Genomic DNA, 21203 nt, shown 5'->3' with positions numbered 1-21203 from the left:
TAGGACATAAAGAAGCAAAGAACAGAGAAACAGCCCAGAGGTTCTTGGCCAAAGAACAAATAAATGCACCTGAGGGCCAACCACCAAGATAGCTTTCGAGGAAGGCTGAAGAGTAGGAGTGAGCAGGCTCACTCAGCATTGCAGATGGAGTCATGGGCACTGACTTCTTAAATGATATTCTAAATTAACTTTAGAAACCTCGGTACAGTCAATACTAGTGAGTTTCAGCTATTTTAATCAAATGATGTATTAAAAATATATATTTGTGAAAATGACATGCATAAGTACGCTACACTAGATCTTATTGGTTGGTCTAAGCCTGCAGGTGACACTTGCAAACCCAGCCTGGAGAGGGTGCTATTTAAGTGCCTCCTGGGTACCCCCTCTGTGATGCCTTCTCCAGATAGACAGGTCAGTGGTTCTCAATGGGGATACTCTCCCTGTCCCCCCCACCCCCCAGGGCACATTTGGACATTTGGCAGTATCTGGAGACGTTGTTGGTTGTCATAACTTGGGGGCCGGGAAGGTTGCTACGGGCATCCTGGGTAGAGGCCAGGGATGTTGTTAAACATCCTACAGTGTACAGGACAGCCCCCACAACAGAGAACTATCTGGCCCAAAGTGTCCGTAGTGTCGAGGTTGAGATCCCTGGACTACATGAAGCAATGGATGTCTTCAGCACAGTGGACGGCTCTGGTCAGTAGCAGCCCTGTCTCCCTGCAGTTGCATTCTTGATGAGACTACAAAGGAAGGACATGCAGTCTTCATTCTTTGTGGTGTACAGCCACAAGCAAAACGCCAGGACTGCTGATTCCTGGGCCTGGGTGACTCAGAAATGAAGATGCTAGCTGTCATTTGGCTCATCGCTCAGTAACACTGCAGGGACGTTCCTCTTTCATTACCTGGTGCAGTTTCCTCCACAGATGACTACATTAGTAGATTGGCCTTATATAAAAGATGTGTTCCTGAAAAGTCGTGTTTGTAAAATCATATTTTAAATACAGTCAGGAAATTCAGCAAACACTAAGGAGCCAGTGAATCTTTTTAAAGTGAAAGGTCTTTTTTTTTTTTTTTTTTTTTTTTTGCTGAGGAAGAGTTGCCTTGAGCTAACATCTGTGCCAGTCTTCCTTTATTTTGTATGTGGGTCACCATCACCGTATGATTTGATAAGCGGTGTAGGTCTCACCCAGAAACCAAACCTATGAACCCAGGCCGCCAAAGCGGAGCACACCAACCTAACCACTAGGCCATGGGCCAGCCCCAAATGAAAGGTCCTTTTTAATAAAGTCCTCTTCTCAAAGAGGAGCATACCTATCTATTGCATTTTTTTATGTAAACACTTTCTTTTTCCTGCACATTACATTTTTATTACAGAGCTCCATAACTTTTATGTAGCAAACAGTTTCTCTTCCTCTGTCATTTCCTTTAAAGAAAAAACCAGGGGGAAAATTAACAGCAGATTCTCTGAATTTGGGAAGGTCATTGATCAGTCTGCCCATTATACAAGTTCAAAAGCTGCCTGCTGGGTTACAAATTGTTAGAAAATAGGACTTGGTTCTATTTTTAAATCATTAATTTTTTATCTCAGACTTTTTTTTTCAGTTGCTGACCTTTGGCTGGAAAGAGCAGGTGTACTCGGTCCCTCCATTACCCTCTGGTGATTGTTGCACCAGAAATATCCGATAAGACTCAACCTCTTCACTCACATGCGGGGGGGTCGGGAGGGTGGTGACTGGTATCAGCAGAGATAAGGGAGTGGTCCTGAAGGAACCCAGTGGTTTTCTGCTTATCAATCACTGCCCAGGGCAACATCCCTGGGTGTATAAATCACTGACTAACTCAGCAGGGCAAAGTGGCCGGGAAGAAGGAAATTTATTTGATAAAGCCACGTGTAACGTCAGTGATAGCAGGTTACAGAGGTGTGACCCAGCGGGGACAAAGCCACTGCCACTGGGGAGGAGCCAGCCCAGAGAGAGAGACACTAGGAGCCCCGGGTCCGACCTTCGTTCCCGCTGGAAAGAGGGGCTGAGGACGGGGGTCCTGCAGATGCCCTGCCCTGTCCACCTCCCTGGCCGCTCAGCTCGGCGTCCAGAAGGCAGGCCCCAGCCCTGGGAGAGGCGGCGGCGCGCCCCCGCTCCTCGAGCGCTTGCCGCGTGAACGCGCCTCGCCCGCGCGCCCCCTTCCGGCCTCTCGGGACCCCGGGAGCAGGAAAGAGGTCCCGGTGGGCGGCCGGGCACCGCGAGGAGCGCGGAGCAGCCGAGCGTCGACAGCTTGCCCAGGACCGCCCAGGGGAGGCCTGTGCTTGGAACCAGGGCTCCGAGTGCAAGCCCGCGTGCCCCCGCCCCAGGCGCGCGCGCCGCCCCGACCCGATGGCCGCGCAGGGACCCTGGCTCTGGCACAGCCCCGACTTCAGCTCCCCATGGCCTCCCGAGACGGTTCGAGTCTCTCGGAGCCTCAGCTTCCTCGTCTGTGGGGTGTTGGGGGGCGCCAGGATGCGTCCCGGTGGGCGGCGGGTGAGACGAGCTAGGCAGGGCCCGCCCCCCAGCGCCGCCGCGTGCTGAGCGCCTAAGCCACGTGTCCTCCGAGCCTCCCGGCGCCGCGGGGTGAGTGCGTGGAACCCGCTTAGCAGAGGAGGACGTGGATGCTCAGAGGGGTGAAGTAGCTTGCTTGGGGTCGTCCTAGCTCAGGCTGCCAGGCGGGCGCTGAGACAGCAGACGTTTCCGGAGACTGGAAATCCCAGGCGAGGTCCGGCAGGGCTGGGTCCCGGGCAGGGCTGGAGACAGCCGCCTCCTTGAGCTCTGCACAGCCTTTCTTCCCGCGAGTCCCCGCCTGCAGTGGGAGAGAAAGAGGAGCTTTCTGTACCCCGTCTGACTTAGGGCCCGCTCTTATGACCTCGTTTAACCTTGGTTACTTCCTAAAGACCCTCTTTCCAAACACAGTGATACTGGGGGTTGTGGCTTCGACAGAGGAATTTGGGAGGGAAACAGTTCAGTCCACAGCGGTCATACAGCCGGAAAGTGACTTGAGGGTGGGATGAAGTCAGGCCGTGTCGCTCTGCCTGCTGTTGGAGCCACCGCTGTGCTGTGCTTGGCCCAGAGAGCTGAGCTGGGGGTGGATGCTCGGGGTGCGGTGGAGCTTGTCTTTTGGTCTGTCACCTGGTAGATGGAGCCCCCTCCCTGGTCCCGACGTCTCTCCCTCCAAGTTGCTGCCTTCTCCCCTGGATATGAGGCTGGGTGAGAAGATACTCCTTTGACCAAACTTTCTGAGTCTTGAAAGGTGCTGGGGGTAAGTCAGTGGCAGCCTAGGGAATGCTGCCCCGAAGACTATCCTATGCCAAGGACAGAAATTCAAGATACTATAGGAAAGCAAAAGAAGCACAAGGCTGAGCCCCGAGGCCTAGTTCCTTCGTAGCCATCTTTGAACCCGGTCTGGTGCTGGACACTCCATGGATGTTTGCTAGTTGAACAAAATCATGCAGGCCCAATTCCCTGGGCTCCTGGGACGAGGTAATAGTTCTTGTCACTCATGTGTAGAAGGAGGAGAACTTAATCCACTTTGGAAGCCACCCACTGGAGCAGCTACAGTTGTGCTTGTCCGTTACTCGTTATTAAAGACCTTGCAGTAAAAGCAAGCCATGTAGTCTCCTGTACAGGCTTCCACCAAGCCAGACAACAAACTCGTCACCCATCTGGAATGTCTCCTCTATAAATTCCAAGATCTGTGTGTTGTTTTAAAAATATCTCTCTTTCCTGCTCTCTCATGCTTTTCTGTTCCCACTTGGGTTATAAAGGTAGACTTTTAAAGGTGGGGAGTTATTTATCCTAATTTTTAAGAAACTGAGGAGGACAAGAGACCATAGGACATCATTCAGAAAAGGAAAATGTGTCATTTTACTTTCCAAACTGTCAGTTAAAGGTGAGGAGTGACAGGGAATCCCTTAGCTCCTGTTAGCTCCAGTGGAAAGCTGCGTTTCCACAGCCGTGACCCTGGGCTCAGCCCCGGGCTCTGAGCATTTTCCGTTGGCGGGCACTTCGATCCCACTTCCTGTCACCTCACCCTGGGCTTACCGCCCACACTTCTTTCTCAATGGAAGGGAAACACGGAGCTTCTAGAGCTCCATCTGCCCACCGCCACCATGATCAGAGCTGCCGGTGACTATTGGCTCCCCTCCCCCAGAAGCCATAAGCCTCTCCTCAGCTAGCACTAATCAGAAAAAAAAGTTTTTCAAGTGAAATTCAACCTTGAGCATTTTGAAAAGGGAAGAACCCATTTCTGTGAGTCATTTCTCTTCCCAGTGGCAGGACTGGCTGCAATAAAATGTGCCCCAGCTGCACAGAGGCCATTGGACAGCAGGCTTTTGTCTTGCTCCTTCCAACCTTGCTCATCGTATCCGTGGTTGGCTTTTCCAGGTGTGAAAGCTGTGGAGCCGTTTTCCATTCTGAATGCAAAGAAAAGTCTGTGCCCTGCCCAAGGTGTGTCCGCCGAGAGCTGCAGAAGAAGCAGAAGTCTTTCTGGCGGAGGCTGAACATGGACGAGAGCCTGGAGGAGGCGTGCAACATGTTTGAGCTGTCCTGCCAGAACACCTGACTAGGCAGGCACCAAGGCCAGGGCTTGCCCTGCAGTGACCCATCCACCCCAGCATCTCCCTACTAGCCAGTTAGACCCCTTTGGGAGAAGAGTCGTGTCTCACCTTCAGCTAGGTATAGATATATATTTATATATACACACACACTGTACGTCCTGTACATGTATTCTGTAGAAGTCCTCGTCTACATGGTCCATGGAGCCGCTGTAGCTCAGAAAGTTACCAATAGCTGAATTATACTTAGCCATGAATTTCAGCTGCTTACTCCCAAGCAAAATGTGGTTTACATACAATGCTTTATAGTTTAGACTTTTTTCAGTTTTTTTTTTTTTTTTTTTTTGGCTCTCGGGGCCATTTTATTAAACAGGACACAGGAGGAAACATGTCCTACAGAACAGCAGCTCTTCAGGTTATTTTTGTGTTATTTATTTTTAGCCTTCACAGAGGATGACACCCATCATCATCTGTTTTGTAAGAAAATCTTCAAAACACAGGAATGACTCCTGGATCCTTCCCTGGCTCTCTCCCCTCGGTTTCTTCTGCAGAGGTGGGGATCTGAGCCAAGTGGCTTAGGAACCAGCAGAGCGAGCACCCTCAGACAGGAAGCACACACCTTTACTTCCCAGGAGAACTGGGTCTGGTTTGCAAGTTCATCTCAGAAGGCCTCTTCTTGAGAAAAGGAGACAACTCAGTGACCAGTAACTGCATGTCATCAGTCTGTTTGCTGGTACGAATCCCAACGCCCAGCCAAGGGTGCGATGCTGCACTGCATCCACAGGCTGTGAACGTGGCTCTCGGAAGAGCCGAGTCCCAGCGGTTTCATGGTGACATTTGTGATTGTTTAATGATCCTGGCCTGAGGAGGTTTCCCAGGATAGCCATTCAATACATGGGTTTGTAGACTGGTGGGCAGGGTATGCAGTGCCTGCATTCCAACAGGCAGTCTTCAATTTCTTTTCACAGAAACCTGTGTAGGCAGTTCCTACCTATTCATTTTAAATGCATTATTTCTCATTGTTCTTCACTGCCCTTTCATTTTGACCTTTAATTTGTCATTTTAGCCACTTCTACTTTCCTGTTTTTTTGTTTAAAAAGTCAGAGTAACATGGAACTTCAAAATACCAACTTTAGACTATTAAGAAAATACCAAACTTACAAATATAATTAATTAAACCTAATATTGTTTAAATACATATACACATGTAATTTCCATGTTAAGGTAAAACAAAAAGTGCTAAAATAATAGGATGGGGATAAGAAATAGAATGAATGGCCTCGCCCTCAGCAGGCAGTGTTGTCCCGTGCAGCACCCTTTTAAGAGCCAGCTAGTAGCCGCTGTGGTGGAAAGAGCAGGTGAGATGGGGCCCGGATCATAGCTCGCAGTCCCTCCACCTTATCCCTTCCGAGAACAAATGAGCTATGCTGCAGCAGTTCCCAGTGGACTGCATGAGAAGACTTTGTGTCTCTGCTGCACAGACGCCCTCAACACCTTCCTGGTTTGGTAGTTTCACAGCTCCTAGGACCTGGGGAATCAGGGGCTCCCGAAGGTCATGGGGCATTTAACCCACTGCTCCTGGCACCCCATACCATGCTCCCCAGATCCCAACTCATGTGACTTTAGAATGACTTCTGTGCAGACAGTTAGGTGTAAGCATTTCACCTGTCAACCCATGCCGGTCCCTTTGGCCCAGACCACACATTTCAACTGAATAGCATGGCACCACGGACTCATTGATTTTCTGATTCGATAGGAGCTGTAACCAAGGCTAGACAGGCCTATTCATGAGACGCCTTATGGTGCCTTTACTCTTGGAAACACAGGCTGACCTTCCCCACTCTGGTCACAGAGAACGTCGCACACTAAAGCAAAGGGGCGTAGTCTCAAACAAGCCCTGGGCACACAGGCAACAGATCTGGCCGTCTCCACGTCCCTCCTCCCCTTCATCAGGTACGGTATTTATATTTTCCAGCCTCGGAGAAGAGAGAACAGGATCTTTCACAAGAGAATTACAGACCTGCTTATTATAAAACAGATGTGCTCTGATGGCACAGTGCCTTTTCCCCGCCCCCAGTTCCCTGTCACCGCAGCTCGCTCTGCCTCCTGCAATTAACATGCCGTGATTCCCCCGCCAGCCCCACCCCAGCACACCACGCTGGAGATGACGCGCAGGGCCATCTCCTCCCCTTCCACCGTGTTTGGTCTGTGTACAGAACCTCCTGCCCCACTCACAGTCACCCAGGGTCAGACCTGCTGAGAGTCAGGATGAAATTCCGGACCCTGTTCCAAAGGACCTTGTTTCCACCAGGGCCCAGGTGGAGGCTCTGCCACATACGAGCAGTCCTTTCTGCCCAGAACCAGTCCCAGCTGCTCTGTGTTCTCTCCTCTTGTCCATCCCTGACGGCCTGGCCAGTGCTGGCCACAGGCCTGCACAACACTCACCACCACCACCAAAAGCTGATAGAACAGAGCGAAGCCGGCATAGGAGGTGGGTCTGCCATGAAAATTCAAAATTGCTATTTTCAGCCCAGAACGCCTTAGAGCACCTGAACGCTATTACTGTTTTCAACTCTAACAAACTATGGGTGCACTATTAGGTCATTGTTCCACTGCTTAGAAACTGGAAACAAAAGCAAATCTGTAGATTACCACCTCCTTAAGACCAGGCTAATACCTGCTTTCCCTCATGTTCCGTTTTTCATCCCATGTTAAATATCTTGCACATAAAGCACATGAGAAAATGGTCAATTAATCTCCTGGAGCTGACAGCCGACTCTGAGGAACCTCTTTTCACTTGAAAGGCCCATTCCCTGGTGTATCACTTGAGGAAGTCCCTCCTAACAGTGCCAGAAACTCGTGTATGAGACAGTCCAACCCTCGGTGAGGAAGCCAGCTCCTAAAATAGACCCCAGTCTGCACCGCGGCAGGAAGGCCACAGGCGCTGAGAAAGCAGTCGACTAGAATGGCAGCCGCGTTCTTCCCAGGCCTGCTTTTTCCCAAAGTTGAAAGCCTCTTTCTGTGAAAACAGTGTAAAATCTCGTCTCTCCTGGCCTCCCTGCATTCCCAGGGGCTGTAGCAGAGTCGTTTTCACGTCGGCAAGCTAAAGGCCAATCTCTCCAGCAGCTTTAATATTTGATTAGCTGAGAGGGTAATTGCTTTTTGACTCTCCTAGACCAGGCCTCCAACAGAAAGGGAATGTCGCTAGTGCTTGGGACTTGTGGTTTCCAGCCCGCTCAGTGGCATCCTTCAGACTGCAGCAGAGGGCCTGAGCCGTGGCGTCCTTCCTGCCACAGTGAGAGCTGAGCTGCCCTAAGGCACTAGCTGCCCAGGCAGCCTTTGTGAAGCGAAGCTGGAGTGAGTCCGCCTGGGTGGGGTCTGGCCTATTTTTGTGTTTGCATATGGACACACTGGACAGTACACTGGATAGTTTCTTCCATGCCTCCTCAAAAAGGCTTGGCTTCCAAACCTGTGGGCTTGTTTTCTACCCACCGGCCTGAAGAGGCCATGTGTAAATTACTGATCAGGGTGCCACATCTGCAAAGAGAGGCATTATCTGAGCAGCAGAGACGTATTCTGCTCCTGGTTCAGGGCAAAGCCATGCTGCTGTTTGTGTGTTTGGGCAGAATTATTCATTGGCACTGATCTGCCGCGCTTTGTTGAAATAACTGGATTCTGAAATAAGTCTTCAGCTCCTGACTCGAATGCTGCCTGGAGCAACACAAAGCTTATTTTATTTTATTTTTTACTTCTCCCAGTAAAGAGAGGTGCATGCAGTTTCCCCTTATTTCTTGAGTTTTCTGTCTCACTTCTTTTCTTACTCCAAGATAACATGAAAAAGTACAGAATTTGGGGCAAGACTGAAGGAAACGAGCACCTCACTCCTTGGCAGGCAAGGAGTCAGTGGGAACTCTGTCTGTTCTCCTCTCCTTGGCCCTTGTTAACCACCCTGAGTCCAGGAGAACTGGCTACTTGAGGCTGAGCACAGTGCTGGCTGAGGACCCTGCTGCATGGATCTGAAGACAGTGTTGCTTCCCAGCACATGGGACACATGTCGATGGTCATTCCACACACCCTAGTCTTTGTTAAACTCCAGGTAAAAGTCCCAGGAACCTAAGCATAGCCATCTCTGTCAGGAGGCTCCTTCAAGATGAGTTCCAAGTGATCCTGCTATATGGCACTTTCCTCGTAGAGGGGCCTCTGATGTGGCGGAGGGCTCTGGCAAACTCTGTTGAGGAGACACCTGCTGTCTTGCTTTGGTTCCTTCCTGTGGAAAGAAGTCTTGTTAGAAAGGTCTGGAGTGAAGCCAGTTGTTACCCAGGTAGAAGATTCAGGCACCCACAGTGACCCAGCACAGTGAAGATCCCCTCCTACTGGCCGTAGAGCTGCAGACCAGCCTCTGTCCCTTCCCCTTGACCTTCCTTGCCCTAGTCCTGAGCCCTGGCCCAGATTCAGGCCTCGTGGATGGTTAACCGGCTAGTGGACAACTGAGCCTGAGGCTTCTTTGTGTTGGCGCCCCATTTGTTATTTCCCCGTAGGAGTGCCTTACAGTGCTGCCTAGCGCTTCTCGTCCAGTCTGCTGACCCACTTGGAGCCTGCAGGGCCCTTCACCTAAATGCGGGTCACTTTGCCTCTTCCCTGCTGGCCGCTCCTGATACAGATGTACTGGAGCCTGCACGCTCCATGTGCATGTCAGACCTTCACCTTTGCTTAACCTGGTGCCTTAACCTCAGTAGTCAGAGAGTCCCTGTGGAGACACTCATTCAGGTAGAAACATTGGCTTCTCAGCTCCAGTACACTTTTACCAGGAAATACAAAAGATGGAATGTTTTAGCTTTGGTTATGCTGTTTTTCAATCACTCTTTTCGTTGTTTGCATGTTTGCTTTCATTAACCAAACTCAGGAATGTCATGTCACCAAGGCCAATGGATAGAGAAACTACGCCAGTTAACCAGATCTGAATCCGTAAAGTCAGTGGACTTAGCCTTTCTCAGGTTAAAAAATTACACAAACACAAGGATCTTCTTTTCTTTTGCTGTATAAATGTTTTCTGTTTATTTTTACACCTGTTTTCCAAGTGGGAAATGGGAAGCCTCTTTGATAAATTGTGATAAAAATGTTTCTGTGTGGTATGGGCAGTCCACTGAGCTTCCACTGCTGGAGGCCTAGGCTCGAGTGTGTTCAGCTGTCAGAATCTTGTCGTAAATAGCCAGTAGCCTACCATAGAAGATTTAAGAAAAAACACCTGTCTTTAAGGAATAGCAAAAGAAGGGAAATGCTTAGGTTGCAAATGAAAGTGTTGAACGTGGCGATGCGGAAGACTGCTTGTTCTTGTTCTTGTTCTTTTGCTCCTGCATCAGATCAGTGTCATTTTCCCTTATTTCTGCTCATGCAGTACAGAATTGACTAAAATTTGGGGTTTGGGCTATTATACCACTCTGTGTTGAGCTATTTGTAATAGCTAATGTGCTAACTTATATTGTGTTGTTTCTGTTTTCTAGATTTTATTGCCTTTTGGTTTGGCATAACTTATCCATATTTTTGTTTACATCATTTTTTAAATATCAATAACAGTAATAATATAAAATGAAGTTGTATTGTCGACAAGACCCCAAGTTTTTATGGTCATCTGTCATGTAATTTAAGAGCACCAGTTCCTAATGTATAAAGTTCTCTCTCCTTCAATAAACAATATAGAAAGTACTGTCTCTTCTCATAATGGCTTCATTACAATGCTGGTTTGCAGGGCTGGTGAAAGCCCACCATGAGCCCTCCATGTCAATTCAAAGTCAAGATTTGCACTTTAGTGAGAGTGAGCTGCTAGGACTTTAAAGTCTCTCTTAATATTAATCTTACAGGTAGACTTTTTTTCTAAATTCATCAGCCTACAGTATTCTCATCTGCCTTTCCTATGTTTGTGAAAAATATAGTGTAACTTTTTTAAAGATGCAGGTGTAGTGTTATAGGCCTTATTTGCCAAATCAGGGCATGATTTCCTTCAGTTCTGAGACACACCTGCAAAAGCTCGTGTGTGGCACGTCCTCCCTAAAGCTCTTCCCCAACGTTTTTGCCCTGATTTCATCTCCCCACTGTGCTCTCCAAATTAGATGGACGAGTGGCAGGCAGTAGGCCACTAGGCAAGGGTGCTAGTCGTTCCTGAAGACCACATTTTGGGAATAAAGAGTGAAAAGTAAAAAGTAGGTGTTTCTGTGAGAGGGAGCAGCCTTCTGGGAGTTGCAACGTGCTTGGAAATATCTGCACTGCCGCCCTTGGCTGCCCTTGCTCTTCCATCAACACAGCCGTGAGGTGCAGCAGCTGTCCACTTGGAACCTTTCAAAGCACCATTCACATTCACTTTCTCAAAGAAAGACACTGAAGAGACTAGAAAATGTGCTTCTGGTTAAGCATTTACCAAAGGTGACCCCTGAGCCACACTCCCTAAGACACACCCAAACAAGTTCATGCTCAGCCTCTCCTCCTCCACCCTCCGGAAACCAGTTGGGGCTCACACCCATTCTATTCAAGGAACAACTGGACTTCATCCTCACAAGAAACCTGCCATAATCCACTACGAAAAGAAACCAGTTAATGTTTCACTGGATCAAACTGGACCCACGATGTGGTCAGAGCCCAGATTCATCTGACTCACAGGACAAACTGGAGTGGCTGGGTAAGTCCAGAAGTTTGGCATTATCAAGGAGAAGATATGCAAAGATGTTTCCAGACAGGTGGAAAGAGACAGCATTTTGTTCATCTCTCCCCCCCCTCAGGAGATGGTGACTTGAATCTCCCTGGACTGTTCCCCTGTCCTGTCCTTTGTCGATGACTTTAATCAGTGGTTCTCACATTAAAACACAAAAACAAAAGCAAAATATCAGGACTCTGTCATGGACAACAGAACCAGGATCACTCTGGATGGGGCCTGAGTGTTTGTATTTCTTAAGCCTCCCTGGGTGATTCCCATGCATCCTGAGAGTTAAGAACCACTGGATCAAATGAAGCAAGTTGCCCTGAAATAAACGTTTGCTTGGCACACGGTGGTCCACAGCGGGAAGGATGTCAAAAGGAGGCAGAGGGCTGAACGGCTTTAGTCGCCCTCCCACTAACAGCTGCTGTCTGCCCTTTTCCCACAGACACAGACAGCACTTTGGAACTTGTGCTCGTGGCCTGCAGTCATCTTCGTAAACCTGATCTCTGCACACCTCTTACTGTCACCCAGGTGTGGTTAGCTTCTGCTTATCCAGGACATGCCATTGCCAGGCAGCCTGGAGAATGGAAGTGGCCCAGTCATGGCCACAGGTGACTAAGCTGGCCGACAAAGGGAGCCTTGTCCTCTCCCTTTCATTTGTTCTTTCCTTCTGGTTATGCCGCAGTTGTCCGCAAATGCATGCATGTGAGCATCCACTCCCAGTTCAGGCTCACCCGATGAACATGCACTTCATCACTCTGGACGGTGGTGTTTAAAATGGAAAATCAGAAGTGCTTCTTGCCCAGAAAGGCCTAGGAAATTTGGGAAATCTTGAGCTGTATTCAGATTTGCCTTGCTCAGTAAAAGAACTAGACTTTAAAATGAACCCGTCATTCTAAATCCAGGCGTCTGTTGAAGTGATGATTTTCAACCTCCACTGCCAGTTACAGGTGAATGGAAACTTAGAAGGACAGCACTTCTTACCTCCCTTTATGAAGTGAGTAATTTAAATGATGACAGCTGTTCCTCACTGATGGCGTGCTTTTCCAAAGGGTTTGAAGTCTCTTATAAAAAATGTGATCTTCATGCCCACAGTGCTTGCCATGTGGGGAACACCCACAGCAGCAATGACTTTATTCAGAGCCACAGTGGGAAGCTGATAGTGCCGAGGAGCAGGAATGCAACTAGAAACTTGAACTTGAGTCTGCGGGGCCTCACCTAGGACTTGTTCTAAAGCAGCATCATTAGAAACTACATTCCTGACTGGGGAAAAAAATGTTTTAAATTTATTTTTATTAGTGTATTAAATTCTGATTGGAGCAGAGGATTGTCCCCCACCCTCTGCCCCGATGGTACATAATACCCAGGAAGCCCAAGGCAAAACACACCCAGCAGAAATATATAATTTATTCTGCTGTTTACATCTCTTCCTTCGTAGCTTGGGCAGAAAAATCCAGTAGGAAGAACAAATTGTTCCCATAGCTGAACATACAGGAATTCCAACTCATGTGCACTGACTCCCAGTTTACCTGGACAATGGGGAAATTCATTACTCCTCCACCTTTATTTAATATTCTTCCATTCAGGGCTATGGGCTTTCAGCAAATCGGCTAGAGTTCATGAGTTTATACAATATTTCGGATCCTGCCATACAATCTCAGGCAGCTGTTGGTCTGGGGGAAATTCCGCCGGCTTTTGTCCAGACGAACCCAGACAGACTCAGGAGAATCACTTTCCGTGACTTCTGTGTTCTCCCCATAGGGTCTGCTGTTCTGAAGCTGAAGAGCTGCTATTAGCGCAGTAATTTTTTCAAATGAGCATTGAGCTAAATTATCTCAGATGTATAAAGGAAGATCTCCCACTGTGTTATGGAAAATTGCTTCCCAAATTACAAGACCATACAAAGCACATATTAATTTTGGGCCCAAGGACATCCAAATTGCCTTAGCTTCAGCACTGTATCGTGATGACACACTTTTGATAATGTCAGGTTCTGAGAATACCACAAGGCGCGCATCCTTATGAAAACACACCAAGATCCTTTTTCACCAGGATCGGCGCTCACATACCCACGCCTAGCTAGAGGTGTTTTACTCTGAGATCCTTGCCTTTTGCATAGGAAATAAATTCCAATTGCACATGCAGGGAAGGGAATTTGAATTCTAAACTGGGTCAGCCTCCCCAAATGGCTTTCTCGCTGCTGTCCGGAGTTAGGCAACTGAGGAAGCAGCGTCAGCAGCCCCAGTGCCCAGAGGAGCTGCCTGATGACAGATGTCTCAGGAAGCAGCTCCCGCTTGCGCATGTCCATTCCACGCTGAGCTGAGGGGAGCAGAGCCGGGCACTGGCTGGCTGGCTGGCCTCACGCAGAGCGGCACTTAAGGTTGAGCGTGTGTCAGCACGTACAACAGACGGCGAGTCCTGGGAACTAGCCCTGCCGAACCGTCCCCAGATCAGTGCCTCTGGCACCCAGTCAGCTCATACGCAGGCCACACAGCGTGTCTCTAATAAGGACTTGCAAAAATCAAAATAAACATTTTCAAAAATAAGAATTATTAGATTTTGCCTGGTTTGTTTCAGCTACTCTTGTTTTCATTTTTTACTTTTTTGAGGAAATATCACAAAGCAAATCCAAGACATAATGACGTTTTATGCTCACGTGCCTTAGTACACATCTAAAAAAGATGTTTATTTTTTCCACATAGTCACAAAGCAATTACACACCTATGAAATTGACAATAATTCCTTATCGTCTGATGCTTAGTTCCAAATCAAATTCATCTTATTGCCCCAAAAACATTTTTTGTTTAGTTTGTTCAAACAGCAAACTTTTTACAAAATAAAAATAAGAACACGCGTGCGCCTCCCGAAGGCCTGATAAATCATGATGGGTTGTGGCTCCCCAGCTGCCCTCTCGCCTCCTCTAAGGTGCAGGGTCCCGCTTTCCCTTCAGAGGAAGGAAGTCCTGGTGGCCTGTCGTCGAAGTCCCCTTCCTTTTGGGGCCCCCAGCCCAAGCCAGGCCAGCAGGGATGTGATCCTTGAGGGGAGCTGAGCGCACACACTGGACTGCAGCCTCAAAGGGATTGGCTGTTAGCTCCCACTCCTTCGAAACTACGTTGAACTCTGTTCTTCCGAAGACCTGTTTCTTTTTATTCCTTAAATTCTATCAACTGTGCAACAAATGGCTTCTCTCAGGTTAACCAGAGCTGGTGTCTGACACAACGCCTTTCCCACACAATTTCTCCCCATGCATTTGCAATGTCATCCTGACCTTTGCACCTAACAGACACTGCAGCATGAACAACAGGAGTGGGCCCTGCCAGGGTGCCCGTGCCCGACCTCCGTGCTCAGAGAGCTGTGCCAAGGTAGGAGGAAGACTTGTTTAATTAAGAAGAGGTGCTTCTTCAGGAGCTTGCTGTATCGCCAGCATGAGGGCAGTGACACTCAGAAGGGGCTGGACAACCGACTAATGGAAACGACCTGCTCGAGAAGCAGGGTTGGTTCCTACAGAACTGAGCAGAGAGAGGGCCCACGATGCACTCACCAAAAAGATGTCAAGCATTCACACGCTCTTGATTCAGTTCTTCCGCTGGAAGAGTATTTCACCTTAAAGTATAAGATATTCATGACATAAAAGGCACAAAAATCTGTGAGAGAGGGCAGAGGATGGGTAGGAGGGTCCCCGCTGTCTAGGGGTCAGTGGGAGGAGGAGGGAGATGGGAGGTGGTCAGCAGCCCAGGAGCGCCCCAGGAAGCTCGAGGCAACCAACCCCGAAGCCAAGGCCGCTCTCTGGGTCGGTTGGTTGCCTGTTTAAACTGGGATAGTGATCTTAGGAGCAGAAAAAGCTTCCTGCACGTAAGAGCTTGGCTGACAGAAAAAGTCCACAACCTGCAGGCTGGATGGAGCGCCGGGCTCTGCAGCAGTCTTCCGGGCTGCCAAAGGGCGAGGGCCTCGAAGGGCACGGCCCCTCAGCCATCCTGCCGGTTTCCTCCGAGCCTCCCTTCACTGCCTCTCCCACTTTCCCATCGGTTTGCAGAAATACAGATGCTGCTGTGGGGGTGGGCTCAACTCAACCCCCTGCCAAGAGCTGTCCTGGAGGGGTTCACCCTGGCCTCCCTCCACCCCCACCAGGACTATGGAGTTGCCTGCAGTGAAGTCTATATTTTTTTCCCAAAGTAATTATTTTCTCCTGTATGTTTATCATTAATTTAGAAAGCCCAGCACAAACCCCAGTGCTGCGCCCCCTCTGTGGGTCTGTCCCCCGCCATCAGGAGCCTGGGCCTCCCGTCCTCCTCTGCCTCTCCTTTTATTTCAGTGGCCTGCTGATTGGAAAAGAGCGGCCGCCTCCCCCCCGACACACACACAATTGTCGCCGCCAATTAGTGCATTGTTAGGACACACAATGGCGTTACTGTAGCCAGTGGGACGGGAGGCCTTTGTGCTTCTCCAGCCGGCCGTGGGGGCAGTCAAGTTTCATTTAGAGACTTAAAACACAACGCCAGGAGAAAAACGCTATCAGAAAAGCCAAAAGAAAAAGGAGAAAGAAAAAAGCACAAAAAAAGGGAAAAAGGAGAAAGCGAAGATGTAAGAAAAGAAGGCGAATGTTGAAAAGAAGAGGGGAAAAAAAACCTGCTATTGAGGAGTTCACCCGAACTCCTGAAAGGCCCCGGCGGCAGCTCCACTACGATGCCCTCAGAACACGAGGGACCTGGGCTGCACAGTCATCCGTCGACGGTGCAGGCACACTCAGCCGCCACAGGATTCCCCCACTGCTCCATTTTCCAGGCTTCACAAAGGAGAGGCAGGGGCTGGGGGAACCGGCCTGCGGCCAGCCTCCCAGCCCCCGGCAGTCTGGGGGGTCATCTTTCCCTCTGACAGGAAAATTGGATTTTATTCTCGAAAGCTTGTGACTCATTTACACAGGGTATGTTTCTGTAAGGATGAGACACACGGATTCGTTCAGAGTCACTGTGTTGTTTCAAGTGCCCTTCGAGGCCCTCGCCCTTTGGCAGCCCGGAAGACTGCTGCAGAGCCCGGCGCTCCATCCAGCCTGCAGGTTGTGGACTTTTTCTGTCAGCCAAGCTCTTACGTGCAGGAAGCTTTTTCTGCTCCTAAGATCACTATCCCAGTTTAAACAGGCAACCAACCGACCCAGAGAGTGGCCTTGGCTTCGGGGTTGGTTGCCTCGAGCTTCCTGGGGCGCTCCTGGGCTGCTGACCACCTCCCATCTCCCTCCTCCTCCCAGACAGCGAGGCTCTCCAGCCCTGCCTCCGCCCTCTCCTCCTCCACCTGCCTCGCCACGCCCTCCGGCTTCCAGAAAGTGCAGACTCTCCAAGCCAGCCTTGCGACTGCAGGAGGACATGCATGTTTTCAAACAGTTCTTGGAACAATGGAGCCCAACGCAGCCGATTGTAACTGTACTTACTTAGCTGCCACGTGTGTTTGTTTCCCTTCAAAAGCGTTAAATATGCCTCCGCATTCCCTCCTCTCTGGGATGGACCAGGCTCCTCTTTTTATGTTGTTTCTTTTTTTTTTTACAGATAAGCTAATGGAGACATCCACTCCATGCCAGGTTTAAATAAAATCACCCCATCCTAGAAACAAGACGGGTTTCACCCAGGTGTCTCACTGTTTCATCTCCTCTTTTCTGTTTCTCCACCTGTGAAGTGGAAGCAAAAGAACCGAGGCTGTTCCCAGGCATCTGCTCGAGCTGGGAGGGGCTTTGGGGAGGCACCCAGGAGCTGGGGACCGGGTCCCATCCTCATCCTACCCACACCTGCTAGTGGGCAGGGGGCTGTAGACTCAGGCAGCTGCGGTGCTCATGTGTAAAGGGGTTCACAGTGCCCCCAAGGCACTGTGATGAGGATCAGAAGAGGGGCCCTATGAAGGGGGAGGGGTCCTGGCACCCCACCCTGGCACTAGAAGCACCTGCTGTCTTCCTGGCAGCAGGAGGGCTGGGGGTGGGGTCTGCGCAGTTCCTCTCCCTGCTGTGTGGAACAGTTCCCTGCCTCAGGGATGCCTCAGCACTCACTGGCTCCCTCACCCCCAAAAAAGGGCCCGTCTTGATTCAGTCAGGACATGAAAAGTGGTGTCACCAATACCCAAGTCAGGAAATGCAAATCCAAGGAGAGTTCTGGAACAGTGATGACAGCTTCCTCTCGAGGCTGGGGCCCTAGGCAGGGGGCGATTTGGCTCCCCCGATGTGGGTTAGTGAAACATCGGCCTCGTGTGGCACACTGGGTGCGGTGGGTCCTGAGAGGGTTCTGGGAAGAAGATTTGGGGTCTGCGTCGGCACCTCCTGCCCTCCCTCTGCCTCAGCCATGCTGTGGGAGGGGTGGGGGGACCTGCAGGCTCCAGAACCTGCAAAGAAAGAGCCTAAGAGACCTCAGAGGGGGCCAGCCCAGCGTGGCCCCAGCACAGGAGATGTCCCGGCTGAAGCCCGTGAGCGCAGGAGCTCTCGTCCCTCCCACACCCCACACACCCTCCAGGCCACGTCTGTGATCAAGCTCACCACCGAAGGATCCTTCAGGTCCCGGCGCCTCTGTCCCGCTGTCACTCTCCCATCCTCGTCCTCTCTCTTCAGGCCATTTCACTCTCTTCCTGACCAGCCTTCCTGTCCTGACTTCAGTGCGGCCCCAGCATGGTCTTTGTCAAAAACAAGCCTGGCCTCGCTTCACCCCAGCTCAGAAATCTCTCCTGGCCTCGGTCGACTTTGGGACAGAGCCCGAGTCCAAGCATGACCAGGAAAGCCCTGGGCGATGAGGTCGTCCTTCCGGTCTAACTTGGGCTCCAGCCCCAGGCTGGCCTCGTGGCCGTGGCCCCGCACTCCACAGGGCCCCAGGCTTGATTTCAGGCTCAGCCTTGCTGTCTTGAAATTCTGAATCACTTTTGAATGTGGGATCGGCATTTTCATTTTACACAGGGCCCCAAAACCGTGGTGGCTGGTCCTGCCTCCCCTTCTCCCGCTTCACATTCCTCTAACACTAAACCTCTTACAGATCCCCAAAGTTGTTTGCAGTTCCTTCTATTTTGAACATTCTCCCACCCCCGTGTCTATTGCCAAGCTCCTCGTCACCCGTCCAAACCCATCTTACATGTCCCCTTCTCTGAGGATCTGCCCTGATCCTCCACCAGATAATTTATTGCCATTTGCCAATGCCCACTTCTCAGCCGATCACAGCTCCTTAAAATTTATTTCCTGCCTCATCTAGTGGTTCTGAACCCGAAGGCAGCAGACAGTGTGTCCTGCATGGTCCCGGGTTCCAGGTTCCACGGCACTGAGCCAAGTGCTACATTTAGGAAATAAATGTTTGTTGAGAGCATCACTAAGTTTTCACTCCTGTGACCGCACCGCTGCTGTGTGTGCAATTACTGGGACTCTGCATCCTTGCTCCAGTCTCGCCTGGGTCCTGCAGGGCCGCCATGCGAATCACCGCTGTCGAGGCAGTGAGGCAGCCTCTGGTGTGTGGTGTGCCTCCAGGCCAGGCTGTCCAGTAGGACTTTGTGCGGCTGTGCTGTCCACACGCCACATGTGCCACTGAGCACTGAGAACGGCATAGCTGCTGCAACTGAGGAACCGACTGTTTCGTTTTATCTCGTTATAATTAATTTAAATGTGGCTAGAGCCTCCCACACTGGAGAGTGCAGCCTTCCAGGACTGACTGACCCTCATGTGGGCCAGGGAGCAAGTCAGCTCACAAACCGTGTTGCTTCAGAAAGACTTCCACGAATCAAAGCCTTTGAGCCCCTCCGGAGGAGAAACATTTCCAATGACAGGGAAACCAGTCTTTTCTGTCTTCCTCGATGGAAACCAGCAATCTCTCTCTAACACAGCCTGCCGAGGACCACAGCTCGGGGCTCCCTGGTGTAGACACACTTGGTCTTACCTGTGAAATGAGGAGAAAAGCCTTCCACACCTGGGAGGGAAACCTGTCAGAGTTAAGCGTTTCTATTATGATCACCATGGGCAAGAAGGTGTCTGCATTCCTTTCCCTGAAAGCTGACAGAGGATTCTGATTCCACAACCGTGCGAGGCCAGGACACAGGTCTGGGCAGGACGCCGGGGAGGGCCGCCGGGGGCTGGGCTGAGGACTTCGAGTGAAGCAGAGAGGTGGGGCGAGGACTCTGCTTTCAAGGGGTGCTGCTCCTCAGTGAGGACTTGGGTAACTAGTACGGGGACAGAAGGTCACCTGCCACCATTTCAAAGATGAGAGCAGCCGGGCAACAGAAATCGCAATAAATCCAGCCAGAATCAGGACAACGCACACAAGTCACAGGGGAGCGAGCCCCCACTTCTTGTATTTACAATGATCCACAAACTTGCAGAAAAGAGACAACCCCTATAGAATTTGAATTATAATTCCAAATCCATTTTAAATTATCATCATCAAAAAGACAGATTCTCAGGCCTCCGAGTGAAATGTGGGTCCTTCCCCTCACCTTTGCTGCCCCCACTGTCTTCCTCCTCCTGAAAAGTTGTTCGAACTAGTTATTCTCGGCCAAGCTAAGGTTACAGAAGTCCTGAAATGCTTGCCCACTAAAAATATACTTTGTCCGTCAATATTTGGGTCTAGTACGGTATTTAAAAAGACTTGTGGACAAAAAACGTAAGCCAAGCCCCAGAGGTAACACTATTTGTCTGGTGTGACAAGGAACAAAGTCTAGGGAGCAATACAGGGACGCATATGAGTCCGGTTAAGTCACGGGTTGCAAACTCCATGCACGGTCAGAGCTGGAAAAGGTAGAGACCTCTGCGGGCTACAGTTGAGCAAGGTCACCAAGGACACGAACACAGCCGTTCCCAAGGGACAATAAGTTGGAGCCATCATGGTGGCCCTAGGAGGCTCCTCTGGCCCCAGGACCAGCCGCTCCTCAGGGAAGCACTCCCAGGAGGAGGGTCTTGGCCAGGGAAACTGTGCACCTCAGAGGTTCAAAGACACACAGTCACTCCAGCCTGCCTCCCCACACCCAACCCTGGGGCCCCATGGAAAACCATGAGATCCCCTTCCTGCCCGCTCCCACACACATACGCAGGCTGTCACCCCCTCCTGGCCACGGCTCCTGTTAGTAACCCTGATCCAGCATTGGGGTGCCAGGGACACAGAAGAGGATAACAGTCAAGAAGATTTCGGTGCCTGCCACCAAAGGGACTGGCATGAATGCTCAGCTCTACCATTTACCATGAGCTGTGTGACCTTCAGCAAGTGACTTAGCTTTCCTGAGCCCTCTGCATCTGTCAAATGGGGGTGGTAATGGCTCCCCTGCAGGATTATGATGAAGATTAAATAACAGATGTACAGAGTTCAGCAAATCATTTGGTGCATCTTTAGCCTTAATAGTGGTGGCTCTTCCTGTTGACATGACCTTTCCTGGGGAAGAGGAAAACCGAGCTGGACTCACAGCCCCTTTCCACCCTCTTCCTTTCTCATCTGTGGGCTGTTTGATCGCTAACTGTCCCTGTTCTGACAAAGCCTGTTGCAGTGCAGTTTCCCTGCAGTGCTTTGCAAAGAGCAGAAACTTGAATTGTCTACTATTTTCATAGTAATTTGGCTTATTCTTTTTTCTGAGACTGGTAGAACAGGTTAACCTTAGGAAAACTGCACAGAGCGGCATCAGGAAGAGTTTAATTTAGTTTCTGGATTTGACTGATCACAGTAAATTGTAAAAAAGAAACACTAATGAAACCATGTGCTGTCTGAAGTTCATTTAGTCATTCAGTGAACATTTACATTTACTCACCCACCAGGAGGCAGGCCCTATGCTGCATACACATGCTGCCTGTCTGTGTGGTCTCATTTTTATGATAATAAAAATGCTCATCAATAAATATCCCTTAAATCATCAAGGAGATAAGGACAAATGCTTGGGTCTGGAATGATGTAGAAGTTTATTTTTAAATGTGTATAATTTGCCATAGATATAACAGATAAAAGAAAGAAT

The 21203-nt window shown here is 50.0% G+C and overlaps 1 protein-coding gene and 1 long non-coding RNA gene across 4 annotated transcripts in view; one reads left to right on the top strand and one right to left on the bottom strand.

Annotated features, from left to right (window-relative positions):
- Window positions 1-10282, top strand: part of PLEKHM3 (pleckstrin homology domain containing M3) — a 176120-nt gene extending 165838 nt beyond the window's left edge. For both annotated transcript variants that reach the window (XM_023622512.2, XM_023622513.2), the window contains exon 8: window positions 4410-10282. In XM_023622512.2, coding sequence (XP_023478280.1) covers window positions 4410-4587 — 178 coding nt within the window. In that variant the 3' untranslated portion in view covers window positions 4588-10282. The remainder of the gene's footprint in view (window positions 1-4409) is intronic.
- LOC102150099 (uncharacterized) lies at window positions 8261-18034 on the bottom strand. 2 transcript variants are annotated; one of them, XR_011428638.1, is made up of 5 exons: window positions 17776-18034; window positions 17366-17527; window positions 16690-16923; window positions 14809-14870; window positions 8261-8846 (listed from the first exon to the last, which is right to left on the bottom strand). It is a non-coding gene; the product is annotated as an uncharacterized lncRNA (long non-coding RNA). The 2 variants fall into 2 exon arrangements; XR_011428637.1 differs by having other exon boundaries at window positions 17366-17624; window positions 17776-17949.
- Between the last annotated feature and the right edge of the window lie 3169 nt (window positions 18035-21203).

This window comes from Equus caballus, chromosome 18 (genome assembly GCF_041296265.1).
Source record: "Equus caballus isolate H_3958 breed thoroughbred chromosome 18, TB-T2T, whole genome shotgun sequence".
Lineage (NCBI taxonomy): Eukaryota > Metazoa > Chordata > Mammalia > Perissodactyla > Equidae > Equus > Equus caballus.
Note: the sequence above shows the minus strand (reverse complement) of the source record. Positions and strands in the feature narration are given on the sequence as shown.